This window comes from Marmota marmota, unplaced genomic scaffold (assembly GCF_001458135.2).
Source record: "Marmota marmota marmota unplaced genomic scaffold, marMar, whole genome shotgun sequence".
Lineage (NCBI taxonomy): Eukaryota > Metazoa > Chordata > Mammalia > Rodentia > Sciuridae > Marmota > Marmota marmota.
Window position 1 is genome coordinate 3,238,215 of NW_026000272.1, and position 20,976 is coordinate 3,259,190.

General features: G+C 41.8%; 1 protein-coding gene across 4 annotated transcripts in view; it reads right to left on the minus strand.

The window, feature by feature from the left end:
* Aff2 (ALF transcription elongation factor 2) overlaps positions 1 to 20,976 on the minus strand; it is a 465,019-nt gene that overhangs the window by 27,181 nt on the left and 416,862 nt on the right. For all 4 annotated transcript variants that reach the window (XM_015498021.2, XM_015498023.2, XM_015498020.2 and 1 more), the window contains 4 exons: positions 17,292 to 17,451; positions 14,053 to 15,063; positions 12,221 to 12,342; positions 3,602 to 3,824 (listed from right to left, as the gene is read on the minus strand). In XM_015498021.2, coding sequence (XP_015353507.1) covers positions 3,602 to 3,824; positions 12,221 to 12,342; positions 14,053 to 15,063; positions 17,292 to 17,451 — 1,516 coding nt within the window. The remainder of the gene's footprint in view (positions 1 to 3,601; positions 3,825 to 12,220; positions 12,343 to 14,052; positions 15,064 to 17,291; positions 17,452 to 20,976) is intronic.

The window sequence follows — 20,976 nt, forward strand, 5'->3', positions numbered from 1 at the left end:
CACCAGGTATAATATTGCATTAATCAATGCTCTGGTTAACTTACGACTGAAGAATGGGAGTTTCCCATGCTTCATGGAAGTTCATGGGAGGTTCCCAACTGGTGTCTGGCTAGATGAATGTCATGTGAGTGTGCCTCATTTTGAAGACTTAGGATGGTGAAAACTCATTTTTACAAGGTCAAAAATGGATAAGAAACTTATTTATTTGGTGGGTTGGTACTGGAAATTGAACTCAGGGGGCACTAGACCACTGAGCCACATCCCCAGCCCCATTTTGTATTTTATTTAGAGACAGGGTCTCACTGAGTTGCTTAGCACCTTGCTTTCACTGAGGCTGGCTTTGAACTCCCTATCCTCCAGCCTCAGCCTCCAGAGCTGCTAGGATTACAGGTATGCAAGACTAAGCCCAGACTGTCTGAGCCATTTTTAAGTGTAAAGTTCAGTAGTGTTAAGTCTATCTATATTGCTGTACAACCAATCTTCAGAACTCTTTTTTCTCAACTTGCAGAATTGAAACTCTGAACGCATTAAACATCATCTCCCCATTTCTTCCTCACTGAGCCCTTGGCAGCCAACATTATACTTCCAGTCTCTGAGAATAAGACTACTCTAAGGACCTCACTGAAGTGGAATCCTATAGTATATTTTTATTGGTACATCTTAATTTTCCAGAATGGTGGGTTTCATTGTGGCATATTCATGCATACATAAAAATAGAAATTGATCCATTTTACTCCTGAATACTTCTCCTACCCTATCATCCTCCCGCCCCTTGATCCCCTCACTCTACCCTAAGGACCTCCTTTTATTTTCATGCTATCCTTTTTTCCCTCCAGATTTCACATATAAAAGAAAACATACCATACTTGTCTTTCTGAGTCAGACTTACATCATGGTCTGCATCCATTTTCTTGCAAATGCCATACTTTTGTTCATCTTTATGCTTGAATGAAACTGCATTGTGTATCTATACCACATTTACTTTAACAATTCATCTGTTGATAGACATCCAGGCTGGTTCTACAACTTGGTTATTATAATTGTGCTCTAATAAACAGAATTCTATAGTATTTGTCCTTTGATACCTGGCTTATTTCAATAAGCATAATGTCTACAAGGTTCACCCATGTTGTAGCATGTGACAGGATCTCCTTCTTTTTAAGGCTAGATTACATGGCTTCCCTTGTGGGGATAGATCCCATTTTGCTTATTCACATTCCTTTATTTCTAAACCTACTCATCTATTAATGGTCAGCTCAACAAATGTCTCCTCCATGAGGAAAACTGTTGTTTGCCTACAACCAGTAGTGCTTTATCCTCTTCTACCATTCACAGGCCTGTCTATCCCTTTTCTAAGATTCCAATTAACTAGTCACTTTATACTCTAGTCCTTGAGTATAAGTCTTATTGGCCACCTCAGATTGGGAGCCATCACTGATTCATGACAATGTCCCTCTACCCCAGGGCCCAGTGCTCTTAGCAACTGCTGAATGCATTCATGAACACGTGTGCATGCCTGCCTCAGTCAAAGCATTTACTTGAAAGATAAAGGTCAACTATTATTTTTCTTATATAGTGCAAGTTGATTTTTTCTACTTGATCCTTAATTTTCTCATTATCAAACAATTCTTACTACTAAAGCACAATGAGATAAATGTGCAGTAAGGTTAACAACTTACAAATTTTTATGTTGAAATGGAGAAAATATTTTAAAGTTCATCATAGAATTATTCAGCCCAAACATGTAGAGGAACCATTAAGAAACTCCTAAGCCAGTTCCATGTCTCCACTGCCAGAGACAGAGTGGCCCAGACTAGAGTGTAGGATTAGCCCAAGACAGTGCCACATGTCTCTATGGCCAAGATAAGTGACAAGAACCCCTAACACCACATCCTCCACACACGTGGAATTTATTTCAGTTCTGGAACATTTGACTAGAAATGGCTAGATACACTCATAAGCATGCAAATTATGTAAACATGTCATCTGTCCACACTCACTCATGCACTGAGTTAATAAACAGGACTTCATGCCTAAATGGGATAGAAAAAACTGAGAGCACAAAATTGAAAACACTCGTGGAGCTGGAAGGAGCCTTACAGATCCTCTAGTCAAGTTAATTCATTTTATGAACTCAGAGATATTTCATGATCTTTAAGAAAGATGATATATTTCTAGGTACAAATATAGTCATATTTATCATATTTCCCTGGTAGTTTTTAGCTCTTGTGGAAATGACTATACAATCTTGTAAGCATTATCATTGTCATAATAACCTCTGCATTATTTATAACTTTTAATTATTTGTAGCAATATAGTAGGCACAATTATTTACACCACTAATTATTTGTGGCAATATACTAGACACTATACAAAGAAAATTCCCTGGATATGTTGCATGCCCTCCAAAAGCTTGCAGAAGAAAGCATCAGTTGGAGTCTATAATATTAATCACACTTACTATGAAAACATAGGATGAGTACTGTAATTACTGTTTAAAATAGATGGTTTAATTCCCAACATTACAGAGTCAGCATTGCTAAATGTGTATGCAAATATGGAAAATGGCAACTTTATACTACTGCAATTTTTTTATATAGGTAATGAAGTTTATCTAGACATATATGTCATCTCAGTCACCTTGGAAGATGGAGGACTATAAATTGGGTCCTTGAAGCTCAGAGACCTCATGGACACTCATGAAATGTTAAATAGGGATTTTTGGTTCAGGGAACAAAATGTTGTTACAAGACATTCATTTGATTTTCACTGACTTGCTATATATATTATGCCCAGAGACTAGACACATATGGATGTGACATCTACATATATATAAATGTAGGTGAATATGTTACTTATTAATATTCACTAACAGCACTGTTGCTAGTGATTTCCACAGCTCATGTAGCTATACCCGAGATAAATGAAAAGACATTGTGTGGGGGTGTGAAAATGAAACAAATTTTCAATTACCTATGCTAATCGAACAGCAGCACAGAAAATCCAAAGGACTCCATAGTCCTTTAACTGACTTTAGAACTATTATTGTGTGATTTTAGCAAGATTCGCCTATTAAATTCTACCACATTTAGTGTCAATTTTTTAAAGCAGTTCATATTTGTAATGCTGAGTGGTAGAAAGATGCCACTGAGAATTCCAGCCCTGGTTCAGTAACCTTGGGCATCATATTCCATTTACTTGTTTTTTTTTTTTTTTCTTTCACTAAGTGATTAGTGCCTACTATGTGTGAGATGATATGGCCAATATTATAGATTGTCTTCCCCAACCCCACAATATAAAGAGACTGGACTAAAGGACATCAAGGCTCTGAGTTTCTGCATATGCATTATGTTTGAGGAAACAAGATGGATAATTAACCTGGAAGGAAAAATTCATCCTGAATTGAAATAACTGTGATTTTTAAATAATGGAAAGTTTCTGTTTTTGAGTACATATGTACACCTTCAAAAACACACTTCTGTATTTTCTCTGTATGTCTTCCTCCCCTCCGCTGTACCATTCCCTCTGGTCCTTTTAGTTAGATGAGCTGGGCTAATTGGTTTCTACCTGACAAGCATAATATTTCTTCCAAGACACTTACATTTACAGATATCCCTTTGAAAGTAGCACAGAATTTGCCTTCGCTTCTCTTAGGTTTGGTAGAGGTGATTTGTCCACTCATGGAGATGTTTTTGTCTTGACTGAAGGGACCATTATTGCCACTGACATTTCTGCGACGTGGAGGGTCCTCTGGCAGTGGGGAAAGTGGAGGAGGAAAGAGTTTTTCTTCTTTTCTTCTATTTGCTCTCCTGGATGAATTATTTCTGTGTAAACAAAATGTGTAAGATACCATGAAGTCTTATCTTACTTTATTCTGATGTCCCCCATGATGCTGGTACTTTCAGCTAAAATGGTATTTTAAATGATCAATCTTTCCCTATGGTGATGAGTATATGCAAAAATGTATGCAGACATAGATATCATTTGGATATCTCTCTAACATATATGCGAGAATGAACAAATGTCTTTGAAGCAGAGCTCCATAACAAATGCATATGTCTGATGGGGTGTGCTATAGTATGATATTTGCAACTATTAATTACATTTTTAAAGAAAATATAACACGGACTTTAATACCATTATGTTTCAGGATGGCTCCTACTTGTTTTACCCTAGGGCTTAACTGAACAATCCTGTGATAAATGGCATAATAAACAATAAGTTGAAAGATATTTAAAGAAATATTACGATTATATATTACTTAGAAATAAATTACACATTAAATACTGTTGTAAGATATTATAAATTTTATGTACAAATTGTTCTACCCTAACATGAAGGCATAATGAACATCTGACCTTAAATTGACATATCAAAGTACTCATGTCCTGTACTTTCCAAAACTCCATTTAAAAAATATTCTTCAGTCATGTTGACACAATACATCTACTATCTTAAAAGTACTCCCATGCTTTCAAACTGATTTATATGCCCATTAAATGGGAACCATCAAATAGACTGAGACTTCAAATAAAACAGAACAACTAAAATCTTATGCTAACTACTTAACATGGTAATTGGGTCATGGATTTTCATTTTAGTTACTGTCTTAGACTAATCAATGAAGATTACTTGAATTTTAATCTTTTCTTAGACAACTAATATTGCACTGTGCAGCCATTTACTTTTCATGATTATTGACTACAATTTTCAATAGCAAATTAAGCCAACAAGAATTTATGTTTTCCTCTTGGTCAATTTCAGTCACTGTCTAGAAATATAGATTTGCCATATCTCAAAGCAACAAATCAAAGATGAACAAGCATTCAAGTGGTCTGATTTCCTGAAGTAGAAGTCAGTGTAATCTCCTTGTCCCACTTCCACTGTTTTGCACAAATTTGCCAATTGTAATAATATGTATCATCTTCTCTTTTGTTTCATGAATTTGACCTTATGACATTTTATTGTCATGCAGTGAATTAAAATCTTGCTATGAACAAATCACAATGAATTCCGTTTTATGTATAAGTATAATGTACAAATTAAAAATAAATCAATAAAATCTTGAGTGTTTCTGCCATTATCTTAATTGATTAAAATTAATATGAAAATATTTGCCAATGAATTTTTACAATTACTTTGCAATGTAGAATCATTTTAAGAGTGTTGTGATGTCTATGAAAAATAATGGTAAATATATGGATTAAAATTCTTGCCCATGATGAAGTTCCAATAATATCAGGCCACATGAAGTGTAATGATTACAGAGGCACCTGATCTTTGGGAAATTAGATATACACATGTAAAGCATTGTTTTGGCATTTATAGGAGGCAAAAGGTTCATTGGTTGTAAACATTCGCCCACTACTTTAAGTTGCTGAGAAGGTACTGGGGAGCTGCTTTTGAAGAGCAACTACTTTACCATTGGCTACTACAATAAAAACCTTCCCACCAGCCACTGAACTGATCAATGGGAACTTGGTGCATTCTATGCAGCAGATCTCATGTCTGGCCATGACTTGGATCCACAAGGCCTTTAGTGACTTCCTTGACAAAAGATACCCAGGGAGCATTTTCAAGAGACCACTGTCACTGCTATGACTTTCAAGTACAAAAACTGTTGGGTGTGTGGGAGACTCCCCCTTCTCCGAGAACATCATGGAATCCCTTACCCCTCCCCCTCCTCTCCAAAGGGTGCCAAGCCAAGAGCACCAAATTCAAAGGTTTTCTCAACCAATCCCCGCAGGACACATTGTCTACTCTCTGTTCCTGAGTCACCCTGCCAATCAGCACCTGCCACATCCCCTATGCAACCCTTCTTAAGCCAGAGCTTGTAAGCACATGCTCTCTTCTCTCTGTCCTCTGCCCTCTTCCTCTTCTTTGTCTCCTCTCTTTACTTTCTCTTTCTCTTTGCTCTCTTCCTCTGCTCTCTCTCTCTCTCTGTTTTTTTAAAATATATATATATTTTAGGTATAGATGGACACAACACAATGCCTTTATTTTTATGTGGTGCTGAGGATCTAACTTGGGTCCCGCCTGCCTGTGCTAGGTGAGCACTCTACCACTGAGCCACAATCACAGCCCCTGCCTCTCCCTTTCTTCCCCTTTGGGCAGCGCCCCAAATAAAATCTCTTGGTTGAATCTCCATCTTGAGTGAGTCACTCGCCTTTTATTGGTGCCCTGACTCAGATGGGACTCCCCTGCTTTTAAGCAGGACTCCCATCTCGCTGGAGATCACCACCTGAGCGGAGACCAACCTGCGCCCATCTTCTCCATCGCCTCCTTCACATCCACCATGGGCCGATGAATTGGTGAGTCCCTCCTCCAGACTCCTAAACCTGCCTAGGCACAATAACAGGGAACTGGCTGGTGGTGTCTCTAGGGGAGGAATACATCCCACCCAGACCTTCACGGTCACGGTCACGGTGGTCCTCTTGGAGTCTTCCCCTTCCAACAGGCCTCGGCCGGCTTGAGAACTGGCAAACCCCCTCCCCTCCTGGAGCATGGGTCTCCTCTTTCCCCCTCTCTGTTGGAAACCCTGGCGCCAGGTGACCCATAGCTCCCAAGGCCCTCCGGGAGGGCCCCTACACCACCAACTCTGCCTCGTACATAAAGGAGTTTCAGTGCTTGCTCCAAGCCTAGAGTCTCACTTTTCATGACATTTACAGGATTTTTGGTGACGACCATATCCCCGGCCTGAGGTCTCCTTCTGATATTTGGCTCGAGTGGGACGCCCCTCCAGTCAACATATCACACCCTTCCTCAGAGCCCCACGAGCAAGCGGGGCCTCCTCCCTGCCGCCCACTCCCCTCTCAAATGCCTCCTCGACAATTTGGACACCGTCAGCCTAACCCCGGAGTTCAATCCCAAGAAATTGATAAAATTCTCTACTCAGGATTGGCCCAATTATCCCTTAGGTAACCAAAACTGTTGGCCCCCTATAGGTCCTTAGACCCGGCCATTTTGCGGGATCTCTTCAAATATTGCAAGCGATTGAAAAAATGGGCAGAGATTTTATATATTCAGGCTTTCTTCCTCCTTAGCTCAAATCCATCTATCTCTCTGTACCTCTTGCAATCCAAAGTGTGTCCTCTTGGTTTATAAACCCTCCTCTCTTTCTGCCTCCTCATCCACGGATTTCCATCCAGCCAAGGAGCCTCCGCCATATTGTCCCACAAACCCCTCCTCCCACTCTCCTCTTCCCTCATCTGCGCCAGTCCCCGCCCCTCCAGTTCCTCTTTCTTCCTGCCCTGCCCCCACTTCCCCCTGCAGTCCTCCATTCTATGCACGGTCTGTCCAGCCATACCCTACTTCAATTATGGCTCCTTTGAGAGAGGTTACTGGGGCAGAAGGGACCTTTAGGGTCCACATGCCCTTCTCCATAGCGGACCTTTCACAGATTGGAAACCGCTTGGGTTCCTACATCACCACCACTCTGCTTCATACATAAAGGAGTTTCAGTGCTTGCTCCAAGCCCAGAGTCTCACTTTTCATGACATTTACATGATCCTGGCCAATACCCTTCTCCTAGACACGGGTGTGTGTGGGGAGGTGGGGAGTGTCTGGGAACAAGCCCATAATTATGCTGATGAGGTTCATCCAACCACCTGGCCCATCCTCTAGGCACCAAGGCAGTTCCTGACCAGGACCCTAACTGGGATTACAATACTGCCTCAGGATTAGCCCTGAGGGGCTAATTTTCCACCTGCCTAGTAGCAGACTCACATGGGTAGCTCAGAAGGTGGTAAATTTTGAAAAACTCCAAGAAAACATTCAGGACAAAAAACAAGAACCCTTCCACCTTCCTAGTGAAAAACCAGCCTCTACCTCAGAGCAAAGCCTGTCCAAGGAAGGGACATGACCTTTGTCCTTGGAAAGACCCACAGAGCACTCCTAGGCACATTCCCACCCTGCTAAGTGGTTTATCTACAAATAACAGGAGAGATCTGCTGCCCCAGGTGTCCCTGACTCAGTCAGGCTAGGTGGAGACCCATAGCAACCCCCTAGCAGCCACCAATCAGCATGAGACAGGGAAATACCTGGGATGCCAGATGACCCTCCCAGTAGTTTATGGTGGTTGATAACATGTTGGGAAACCATGTAGTTTAGCATTTACACCCCTCTTGGCTTAAACCAATCAGTTCAAATGAATCCCCCTTTTGTACTGACCAATCACCCCTACCCAACTTGTTCCCGCCAGTGAATGTGCTAATCATGTTTTAGAGTTGTTATTTGATTTTCCCGCGGTGTGTGATGATTTGCTAAGAGATGCTATGATGTATGTGGGGGTCCCTGCCTTCTCCAAAGAATGTATAAAACTGCTGCAAACCCTGGGCTCCGGGCCTCTCAGCGTCACCAGTTGCTGTGGAGGACCGAGCTAGCTCGCAATAAACACCTCTTTGCTGCTTACATCGATCTTGGTCTCTGGTGGTCTTTGGGGGTCCTGAATTCGAGCATAACACTAGATAAACTGACTAAGATAACCAGCAATAACTAATTTAGACCATGAGACCCTGATGGCAGACAGCTCTAATTACTGACTTCTTCTCCCAGATCTATCCCCACATTCGGGCAAAACTTAAAAACTGGAATGGAGACCCCTGACCCCTCAGACTGAAGTCCTGGCTACAGCCTTTAAGGTGTACCACAACCGGGATGAGAAGGCCAGAGAGCAAAAAAGCCTGATGCTGGCACAGGCTCTATGGGGACCTACCCCACAGGCCCCTTCATTTCCAGCCAAACACCCACCACCCAAGATGGCCCCTGGGCCCTGTTTAAAGTGTGGGACAGAGGGACACTGGGCACAAGAGTACCCAAATTCCAGGCCACCTACACGTCCATGCCCTAAATGCCAATTAAGGGGTCACTGGGTCATGGACTGCCCTGGCCCAGAAGGGGAGCCAGATCCGCCCCAAGCCCAGACCTAGATCTTTTGGGGTTGGCAACGGACGACTGAAGGGGCCTTGGGACTCCCTCCCCGATGACCACCATCACCTTTCAGGAGCCCAGGGTCACTATTATGGTGGATGGACACCTGATTAACTTTTTTTTAGACACAGGGGCCACTTATTCAGTCTTGAGGGCGTTTTGGGGACCCACTGTTCCATCCTGTTCCCCCATTGTCAGGATAGGGGGACAAACAATCCTTCCCCTGAAAACCCCCATGCTCTCTTGTAGGTTTTACCACCATCCTTTCTCCCACCCGTTTTTGGTAATGCCCCAATGCCCCATTTTCCTATTGGGAAGGGACATCTTAGCCAAATTCCATGCCTCCATCACACTCCACCCCAGACTTTCTTTTATCCTGGCCCTTGCAGAAGCAATCCACATGTCCATGGGCTCCCTTCCTTCTCACCCTCCAGAGGTAAACGCTCAAGTTTGGGACACTTCCACCCCCTCTCTGGCTCACTGTGTCCCTGTCAGAATTCATCTTAAGGACCTCAGCGTTTCCCTTGTCAACCTCAATACCCTCTTCCAACTAGCAGTCTTCAGGGCCTACAGCCCATTATTAAGGACCTATGGTGCAAGGGCTTAATAAGACCTACCCACTCCCCTTACAGCACTCCAATTTTGACTATAAAGAAACCTAATGGACAGTACCGCCTTGTACAAGACCTATGAATTATTAACGAGGCAGTTAGACCCATTTACCCTCTGGTGCCAAACCCCTACCCCATCTTCTCTTCCATTCCTTACTCTTACTCCTACTTCTCAGTCATCGACCTGAAGGATGCCTCCCAACACAAAAACAAAAAGGGAGGAATGTTGAGTGTGTGGGAGACTCTCTGCTGAAGTAAAGTTTCCATCTTGTGAGAACATCACAGAATCCCTTACCCCTCCCCCTCCTCTCCAAAGTGTGCCAAGCCAAGTGCACCAAATTCAAAGGTTTTCTGGAACCAATCCCCACAGGACACAGTGTCCACTCGCTGTTCCTGAGTCACCCTGTCAATTAGCACCAGCCACACCCCACATGCAACTCTTCTTAAGCTAAAGCTTGTAAGCACATGCTCTCTTCTGTCTTCTCTCTGTCCTCAGCCCTCTTCCTCCCTTCCTCTCTGCCCTCTTCCTCTTCTTTCTCTCCTCTCTCTACCCTTTCTTTCTCTCTGCTCTCTTCCTCTGCTCTCTTTCTCTTTCTCTCTGTCTCTCCCTTTCTTCCCCTTTGGGCAGCCCCCCAATAAAATCTCTTGGTTGAATCTCCATCACAGGTGAGTCACTCACCTTTCAAAAACAGTTTTGCATTTTAAGGTAGTTCTTTAAATGGGCTAGAGGAGGACAGCAGACAAGGGAATTACATTACCACTATTAAGAGATCACTCAAAGGTCCTCCTGATAGGTTAAGTCCTTGAGAAGGGCAGGGTCTCAGCAAGACCCTTCTGTTGGATGATGGGGAACACCAGCTATCATAGTCTGATGTAGCATCTTTGCTAAAGTTAGAATATTCATTTACAAAAGTGTTGTCACAGAGACATTTGTAAGGACTTAGTGTGAAGGATCAGAGGCACAAAGGATCAGACAAGGCTTGAGGAGAGGATTCCCAAAAGAAGATCTCTAAGAGACCTCTCTTTAATTCATTCTTCACATGTCAGTTCCAACATGTGAATTTGTTTGCTGAGCATAAGGGCCTGATTTAGGCCCTCCCTGAATAATGAATGCTCCCAAGGAAACACTGCTTTCCTGCCTATTAGAAAAGCAGAGAAACTAAAAACTGGATTAAAACCACCATTTCATGAAAACAAACTCAAATCACTAGATATTTACTTAGTACTCTGTCATCTTTCTTCCACCAAATGGAGGAAGTAAAATATCACTCTGCTTACTAGTAAGGAGACTAGCAGTAGGGAGTAAGGGTGGTAGCTCTGTCTCTTCCTTTTGCCTGGGACTGAGAAACTAAGGCCACTGCAGCTATGCCATTTTAGTCCTTCCTCTTGGAAAGAAGGAAAGCTCTGGAATGTCTGTTTGACCATCAAGGTCTAGACTTCCTCATATGCCTGGCCCACCATGAGAGGAAGGGTATCAGCTTGCTCCCCTGTAAGGATTTCCAGTTGTGAGAACTCCAAGTATGTAAATGAATGCTTCAGAGCTACTTACACCAGAGAGTAGAGACATGCCTCACAAACAGCCATGCATCATCAGGGAGAGGGTTGGCTCTGGGTCTAAATCTCATGGTTGTATAAAGGAAATCTAATGGTAATTGGGCTTTTCCTACCTTTCATCTGAAAACAAGAAGGATCTAGACCAATGTGAGCTGATAACTTGTTTCCAACATCTGATCTGTGGCAGATTGATGCCATATCACTGATGTTAAACAGTAATCTGTGAAATCAATTGTTAGCAGCAGTTAGCCAGATTGCCTCTCTGCTCTGGGCTGCTAATAGGCTCCAAAACTGGGCTGTGATGGAAGTAATCTCTAATGTTGAATGAATTTATGGCAATAATTACCCAGATGGAATGGTTCAAGTGGCTGACATGATTGTTAGTTAAGTGATATTTATAAGACAGAAAGTACTCAGTCACAATGCTTGGAAGAAAAAGAGGGCAGGACTTTTGGGGGGAAGGCTGATGCTAACTGAGCAAGGAGTGTACAAGGAGGCACAGACAAAGAAGGGGGAGGTGCCAGCTTGCTGGAATTAACATATCCATCCCTAAATTTCTCTCCCTGAAACAAAACTGCCCCAGGGGAAGAGCAAGTTCCCTCCTGGACAGCTCATCTCTCTGGCCTCTCCAAACATGCCATTCCCCTGGCTGCTGTTTTTCAAGCTTTGTGTTAACATCCAGTAATGACATAAAAAAGCAGCTATGTCATTCTGTGAAGACAAAGGGGTTGTTTCTCCAGGGAAATTGTTTAAATCACCCTCAAAACTGAACCTTGGCCAGAAGCAGGTGATCTGGTTATAGCAATAGGCATCTCAATGCTTTCCTTTTTCAATTCGCTTTTTTACCTTTCACTTATTGTAAAAAGCCCATATCACATGATTTTGGTGATAAATATGAGTTAGAATAATGAAACATTGCTAAAAAGCTCTTAGGCACCCAAAACCTTTCCATTCTTTATTGTATTCTTGTTAGACCATTGATCAGGAACAGCTCTCAGGACTGAACTGAGTGACTCATATTCTATGCCTTAACATTCCTCTAGATGGTATGCCCCAAATAAGTCCAACTGGGGCTTTGTAAAAGTCAGAACTATTATGCGTAGACATCACACACAGGGTAAACTTACTCTCTAGTGTTGGGAGGCTTGTGGGGTGGGGCTGGTGAGATGCAAGGGGGAAGCAAGCAGATAGTGGTGGCTTCCTCCAGGCGTTGCTTCTTCTCAGGGATTTTCTCTGAAACTTCTGCTGGCTTTGATGGAAAAAAGAATATACAGAACTTGAAATACTTGGTGCATTGAGACAAGGATGTTTCACACATTAAAAATGAACAAAATAGACAGCTTCTAGTTTAACTTCTAGATTAAGTAGGGGAGTTAAATGTGCACCTTTGATCAGACAGAAAAGCAATCAATCTAGTCCTACTGAGAAGTTGGCATGTGAGAGAGGTAAATGGTGATATGAACCTCTGATTAAAGACTGGCTGGGATGGGAATGTCATAACAAAAGTAAAGAGGCTTTATCATTTTTAAACATTTCTCTCATCAATAATGTCTTCACAAATGAGTACCTATGAAACTAACATTATAACTCTAGCATGGCATAAATCCCATCCAAACACCAATGGCATTGTGGTTGACACATAGAAGCTGGTCCTAAGACCAACAACATACAAGGAGCAAGGAAATTGAGGCAAACACAGGCATGCCTCTGGACATTTGCATGTGTTGATTCTGATGGTACATTTTCAAGCCTGGTTATATCACTCTCATGACCAAGAGAGAAGCATCCATGGCAGGGCAAGAGGCCCAGATCTCTTGTTCCTTATTTTGGAATACTCTCATTGGATATATTAGTGCATGACTAAGAGATAAACCTTCTGCTTTTCAACCCCTAAATTAAAGATGAATGGAGACTTAAATCATCCTTGCAATATCCGATTCAACAGACAAATATTGGCTCTGGTTAGCCTACAACTCATTGAGGAATCTGAATCATTTCTGACATACTAAAGTCTCTCCTGGAAAGACAGAAGATATGGGGAAAGGTCTAGGAATCTCTGTCTAGCTACTGTGGCAGCTGTTAGAAATAAGTTGTTGGAATATCACTGACACAATGTTATTCTAAAATAAAAAAAATCCTGAGATAAATCAGGACAAGCTTATTGGCCACAAACTCAATTCTCTGGAAATATTCTAAACAAATGGATTTCCCCTTTTTGATGATACTTTGTTGTCCTAGAATTCAGCACAAACCACCTATAGGTAAGGTTTTCACAAGGCAAGCCTCCCACAGTGGTCAGTGATTCTAGCAGGCTGGGCAAAATATATGTCTGGTTGGAGCCAGGATACTGCCAGGATAATTAGATTGTGTTACTCTTTGTCCAGAGAAATGAACAAACTTAGAGGATGCATTGGACAGTGTGGCTAGTCCATGAGATAGGAGCAGCTCCTGGAACTGGCTACCTGGGGAAGGGAACTCCATATATTCTTCTTTCCTGATCATCATAACCTCTCATGTACCATGCTGGACACTCTTGCCACTGACTGCCAAACCCTGGTCATTCCCAGTGTTTCATCCCTGGTCACATATCTAATATTGCATCTCCTCTAGAATGTATTGTTGCTTTCTCCAAAATAAGATTCAAGCCATGTGCACCGGTGAATACCTGTAATCTCAGTGGCTCTGGAGGCTGAGGCAGGAGGATTGAGAATTGAAAGCCAGCCTTAGTAAATCAGCAAGACCCTATGCAACTTAGTGAGACCCCATCTCAAAATAAATAAATAAATAAATAAATAAATAAATAAATAAATAAATAAATAGGGATGGGGATGTGGCTCAGTACTTAAGTGCCCCTGAGTTCAATGCTCAATACCCTCCCCCCAAAAAAAATGAGACTCAAGATCATGTTAGGCAACAGTCACTGGTCATGATCACTTGACAGTCCCATTGGACAGCTTACCTTGTGCTTACGTTTGCCCTTAGGGGCTGGTTTTTCTGCAGCTGCAGTAGCACTCTGGCGCTTGGGTTTTGAGGCAGTTTCCTTGTGGTCTGGCTTGGCAGGTGCTGCTGGTAGTGTATTGTGGCCAGGCACTCTAGAAAGCAAGTCAAGGTCGATCTTCACCCAGAGGTTTTTCAGATTCTCCTGATCTCGCAGAGGGGACAGAAGCTCTGTTTGCATGACGGGGATGGGGGAGAAAGCTGGCTCCTCATTACTGACAGATAAGTTGTTGCTGCTGCTACTGCTGCTGATTAAGGTGCTGAGGGTCAGACCGGCCCCAGCAGTTTCCCTGGACTTGGTAGTATTAGATCCAGGAACAATGCAAGGAGGCAGGACTTTGATCTGCAGGGTCTCTTCCTGATCTGTGTTGGAGTCAGATGTGGATGAATCTGTTTCAATGAATTCCCGAGACTTTGGCACGATCTTTCCAGGGCCTCTGTACTTCTTTTTCTCAGCAGCCAAAGGTATGTGAGGCCTTGGTTCTTTCCTAGGGACTGGTTTGTGGGCCGTGGTTTTGTTGCGGCTTCTTGGTGGCTCAGGAAGCTCCAAGCTTTCTTTTTCTTTGGGAGTGCTGCTGGTAATATTTGGTTTAGGCCAGGTAAACTCCTCGATGCTGGTGTTTTTCTCGACTTTTTTGGGCTGTTTCTTTCCAATTGTCCTTTGAGAAGCTGTCTCCACAGTTGTTGACAACTTATGCTTTAAAGCCTTTGTTTCTGGAGTTTTTGGGGTGGGCCGTGGTCGGGCTTTCTCCCTAATGAGACTCAGGAGAGGCCTTTCTTTGGGTTCAGCCAGAACCTGGCTGGGGTTGGATTTTACTTTGATCTGGACTTCCATTGGTTGGATGATTGGAGGAGGCAGAGAGATGGTCTCCATGGGTGTTTCATTTTGGCCACAAATAAATGACTTGTTCTGAGATGTCACTTTGTTAAGCCATTTGTCAAGCTGCCACTTGTTGGTTGAGGGTGGCTCAGGCTGTAGATTGATAAAATGAAACAAGAATGAATTTTACATTTAGGGAGAATTTAAGAGAACCCTGAGTACAGGGGCTCTTTGCTAATAAAAGCTTTGGATGCTAAGGTACCATTCACACACACACACACATACACACACACACTCATATGTGCATGCACACACACTTGTACTATCCACAATAATCAAATTAGATAGACCAATATAAACCAGTTGCAGTCTACTTATTTTAATTAAGTTCTGCTCTTCTTCTGAAAATATTCTCCACTCTAGCCAGGGAGGCAAGAAATATTTGCAAGGAGAAAGTTTCAAATGGTAAGTAGGGGTGCCTCAGATAGAAATCTGTTCCCAAATCCTTTGCTGGGAATCATCACTCAATCTCTCACTAGGAGATAGAGGCAATGGTCTCTGATCCTGAAAGGAAATTTAAATGTGCCTCAAGTATAATTCAAAAGGAAAAGCTTTCCATCTACCAAAGTGCCAATGCCTCCTATATGATGCTGTAATTCACTATGAACAGACCAAGCCTTTTGTATTTTTACTGAAGGATAAAAAGATTTGACTTCCAAAAAACCACTGCACTTTTCTAGGTATATGGGCAATAACCAATTTATGAGGATATGCATGCAGACATTAGTGTCTACTGTTAGGCCATGGAAATGATGCATACAATTCAGATTCTTTATTCCACCTCTGAATCATGCCAGTTGAACAGAAAAGAACCACCATTTTTATTATAAGAAATCTTCTTTTGAAAGCCATCAGGTGAGGCTTATGGCACCAGCCAATAGAGGGTGACAGAATTAAAAACACTTGAGTAGCTATGATTTCAATCAGCACAGGACACTGGTAGATAAAAGTAGAGAAAATTGTATTGGCTACCATTTTGGGCAGCATAGCTCCAGGGCCATAAATCCTGGCTCTGGCAACACACTGGGTTTCAGTCCTGGCTCTAGTATTGTATATCTATGAGATCTTTGGAAAATTATTTTTTAACCACTCAGAAACTTATGCTGTCATCCATAAAATGGAGAACTAGCAAGTAACATACAAGGTTGTTAGGAAGATGAAAGTGAGAAAATGCAAGACAAGAGCTTAGCACAGTACCTGGCACATGGCCCATGTTCAGTGTTTGCTGTTATTAACAGCAGTGAGATTATTAGAGTCTCCTTCTGTTATTTCTTTCTGATTGTTGAAAAACAAGTGTATAAAAGAGCCATGGAGTATGGAGTGGGATTTTCCTGCTGCGTCAGGTGCAGGCTCAGGGCACCACAGCAGCTATGAACTCAGGATGGGAAGGGAAAAAATCATTTTTTTTAACCTCATGAATACTATTTTGGTATTTTATGGAGCTGTGTTAAATGTCTACATGATTTTTTAATCAAACATGTTTGATGCCAATTGAAATTTTTAAAAAGCCTGTGACTTCTTGTTGTGGTTTGGATTTTAGGTGTCCCACAAAAGCTTCTGTGTTAATGTAGGAAAGTAGATGATTTGATTATGAGAGTATAACCTTATCAGTCCATTCTTCTTTGAATGGACTGGGTGGTAACTGTATGTAGGTGGGGTGTGGCTTGAGGAGCTGAGTCATCAGGGGTGTGTCCTGCAAGGGTGCATCATCTTCCCTTTGGCCCTTGTCCCTGCTCCTCTCTCTCTCTCAAATTCTTCGCTTCCATGGGCTGAGCAGCTTTCCTTCCTTCTGCCACAATATTCTACCTCACCTCAGGTCCAGAGTGATGAAACTGGCCAAGCATGGACTGAACCTCTGAAACCATGAAAATGTTTTGGTCACAATGACTAAAAGCTAACTAACACACCTCTCAAGTATTATTTTACCTTTAAGGAAAGACATACTTTTTGAGTCTACCTTGTCTAGTGGCAATTCATTAATAACTGAAATCTAGGCCAAGGGTTGACATCCCCAGGGCCACACGTGCATTTTGATTGACTCTGTTGGTTCTCTCAAAAGAGAGGCTGCCATCCCAGTCATCATTATTCTAGTTTTACACATGAAGAAGTTTGAGGGTCCGAGTAGCTGGGTCCTACAGCAGTCAGTCACATAGCAAGGAGTGTATATGTTAGGGCTTACACAAATGCATGTTTAGAGAAAAAAATGCCATAAAATACCTGGATGTTTTCCTGAAATAGTTATTATCCTGAAGCAATTATTGTACTGAAACTGTGTGTGCTTGGATTGGGGTGTTGCCTGAGGGACAAACAACTTCACCCACCTCTGGAGTGGCCACACGAGGTGCCTCGTTGGCTTCACTGTCAGTCGTGCTGCTTTCAGTGTCTGAGTCAGATTCAGAGCTGCTCTCTGACTCGCTAGAGCTACCAGATCCCCCAATGGCTTGCACTGCAGGTGGGGGCTGTGGTGTGGCCAAGGGTGGGCTGAAAGAAAAATGACAGCATTTATTACTTCATTCAGTTTGAAACTAGATGGAAAGAGCCCACTTCAATATAAAGGCCTATGATCTCTGAACTACAGGCAAAGTAGAGTGTACTGTACCATTTATAGACAGGAAATGTAAAGCTCCGGAGGCCCAGTGGCTGGTCCAAAGTCAAAAGTTTGTTTAGAATCAGGTCAGAACTGGGCATGGTGGTGCACACTTGAAATTCTAGCTACATGGGAGGTTGAGGCAGGAAGACAACAAGTTTGAGGCCAACCATTACAACTTAGCAAATCCTTTTTTCAAAATAAAATAAAAAGGACTGGGGATGTGGCTCAGTATTAGAATACCCCTAGGTTCAATCCCTGGTATTCTTCCTAAAGGAAAAAAAAAAAAAAGAAACAGGCTTCCTCACAACAGTGGCTTCCCTCCCAGAGAAGACTTGAATCCCTTCATTCCACAGGAAATCTTTAAGCCAAGGTTGCATGCTTTCTGGATGTAGATATAGAAGTAGATCCTTAGATGCTCAATCATTCCATTTACTTATTTTAGTTGAGATACTTTTTTTTCATTTTCTGTTGCCATCTTTTTCAAAACCCCACAAGCCTATCCAAGGGCTCTTATCTTACCTAATCCAAGTATGGTCCCATTATTAAGGATAGGCAGGGTGAGCCCTCATTTTTATTGGAGGGAACTGAGGCCCAAGGAGGAGGAGTGACTTGCTTCTGCATCACAGCTAGTTAGAGAACTAAGCTAGCACCTAGTACCATCCCTGCTACCTCTCTCAAAGGACAGAGTCTGGGCTGAGCACATTCACTGCCAAGAGCCCAATGCTCAATAACAAGGTGAGAAGTTGGTCCTTGATTACTGTGTGTTGGGTAAGATAAGGAAATGAAAGAAAGCACTTTTTGTTTCTTTCACCACCATTTTTGTGAACTCTTTGTGAAACTCTTACCAGGAGGTATGATCCTAAGGGACCAACTATCTCTAATGATTGATTTTAAATTTGTAAAGCTGACCAAGCAAAGCATTGGGAAAGTGACACCATTTGCTACTCTGCCTTTATTGAGAATCAATACTCCTCCTTACCAATCGTTTGCTCTCTGTGCCCTGTAACAAATCAACTTCAGCTGCCTCATGGCACTCTGGGGTATGTGGTTACCTTTCTGTCCTTTCACTCATTGTCTCTTTGGACTGATTTCTGTTCTGCTTTCCCTCAGAAAAGGGGCTCATTGGAGGAGTGTTCTAATCTCCCTCTATCTCTTCAGCTCAATTCCTCTTTGGAAATCAGTTGCGCTCATGCTAAGGGATGGGCTGGAGGCTAATGCATATTCCTAGGTCTGGCCTATCTTTCTGCCTGGCTATCCCTCTGGCCCTCCCTGCCTCTCATGCATGACAGCAATTTGCCTGGTTCTGCCACCTCACATTCCCCATATCTGAGGGAGCTATTCATTCAGGAGAGCCCAATCTTTGTCTTGGAGATGACATTGTCCTGTGACCCACTTTCAAAAGTGGAAAAGATGAACCCCAAGGATACCCCTTCCTAAGACTCTGGAAGCCACAACTTTATGCCTTGCCTGAACCCAATTGAGTTCATGTGCCCATACTGTGCCCTTACCAAAGCCTCTTCTTGAACATTACAGCTCTAATCAGTTGTGCTAGAGCTATACTAAGCTATTACTTGAGAAAGAACAAGATTATTTTGAGGCCAGCATGTACTCCCCATCAGCTACTATTTACCAGAGAGCTTTTCCATTACTTGTGCCTCCATCCTTAAAGACTGGCCCTTAAATCTCCCAGGTAGGCATTTTATTTCATATAGTTAAAGAAAGCTCATTTTTAAAATTACACATGCTAAGTAAATGCTATCTGCAAATAGATTTGGGGGAAGCACGTGAAATAAGGGGACTATATCTCCTGAGAGCCTGTGTGTGTTTGTTTTCACCAACAAGGGTAGAGAAGGAAACCAATAAGGGTGCTCTTATTTCCCTGCATTCCTTTGCAGATCTCTCTTTAATGTCACTGATGGTTTTGTATATTTATGCAAAGTACCCTTTAATTTGAATTAATTGTTTTTATCTTTAGTTGCTAAATAAAGATTGAGAGAACATATCTAAGTGAGACAAATCCAGAGATTAGGTTAATGTGGCGTCAATTCCCCCCAAATTGAGTTTCATTTATAACATGGAGTATTTGCAATACTTACAACACTGGGTGGTGGATGGAGGGGGGAAAAATCTAATTTAGATCTAAATTTATGATTTTCAAGTGGAAGACTGTTTCCTAGTATTCTTTTGCAACTATGAATTAATTTCTGGCTTCATATAAGAAGTTGGTCATCCTTATATTACCAAACTAAAATAGATTCTGGATTTACTTTGAGATTCTTCTGGATAGAATTCTCATTTACTGGGTTATTTGAGGGCAATTTATATAAGAAACAAAATAATACCTGGGATTATTCACTCAGACTTAAAACACTGATGTTTTATTTACCAAAATCAACTCATTTCTCAGCTAAATCAAAACAAAATTGTAACAGATTTATTAGGAAACTCTGTGTGTGTGTGTGTGTGTGTGTGTGTGTGTGTGTGTTTATTCTTTATCCAAAGCCTTTCTGAGGACAAATGCATTTTGGTATTGAAAGTTTTAAATCTTAAAAATTAACATGGTAGATATAACATATACATAAATATATACAATGCTCTCTGTGGGATATGGGGATGCACTCCTTAATAAACCTTAATATTGCTCACAGTAACATTCACATAAGAGAAATAAACAAGTACTTTAAATACATATCCTAACATCAGTTTAGGTCAGTCTTGTTGTCAAATGAATTTGTTTCAAACATAGAAAACAATATTTCTCAGAACTCTTTGAATTTCAGAATTATGATTAAGAGATTATGAACGTGGATATAAATCATATAAAATTAACTATAATTATATTTATATGTACATATAGATATAGACATGAAATAAAGACTATTTCCAACATAAGAGCAACCTTGACTGAGACCCAATGAAATGATACCTGAAATTATTTATTTTAAGATTCCTTACAGCTAAATCTGTTTTGTATGTTCCCAGGTAAGACTGGATTGCTAGTTGATGTGGACAATGAACATAGAAACTATATGGAGAAATATATCAGCCTTTCATATCCACACAGAGACACATGAGAATGAGAGGGAAGGTAGACTTTAATTCAGGGAGTACAACAGGAGAATTCACACTTGAAGTGAAGGAATTCAGTGACTTAATGAGAAAAATTGCTTTCTCAGGGCAGTTGTGCAGTTGACAGCAGGGAGAGCCAACATTTGTGGTTGTTTAAATGGAGGGAAATTCTCTCCTGAGCACCTTCCTTTTCCTCTGCTGTCCATCTGCACCCAGTCTGCTGAGGAATGCAGGCATATATGAGTCTAGGTCTTACTTCCTTGTGTCCAGCTGGGGCTATTGTATAGCCAAACTTTCAAGTTGATGAAACATCACAATATTTCACTTTCAATTCTTTTTTTAAGAGG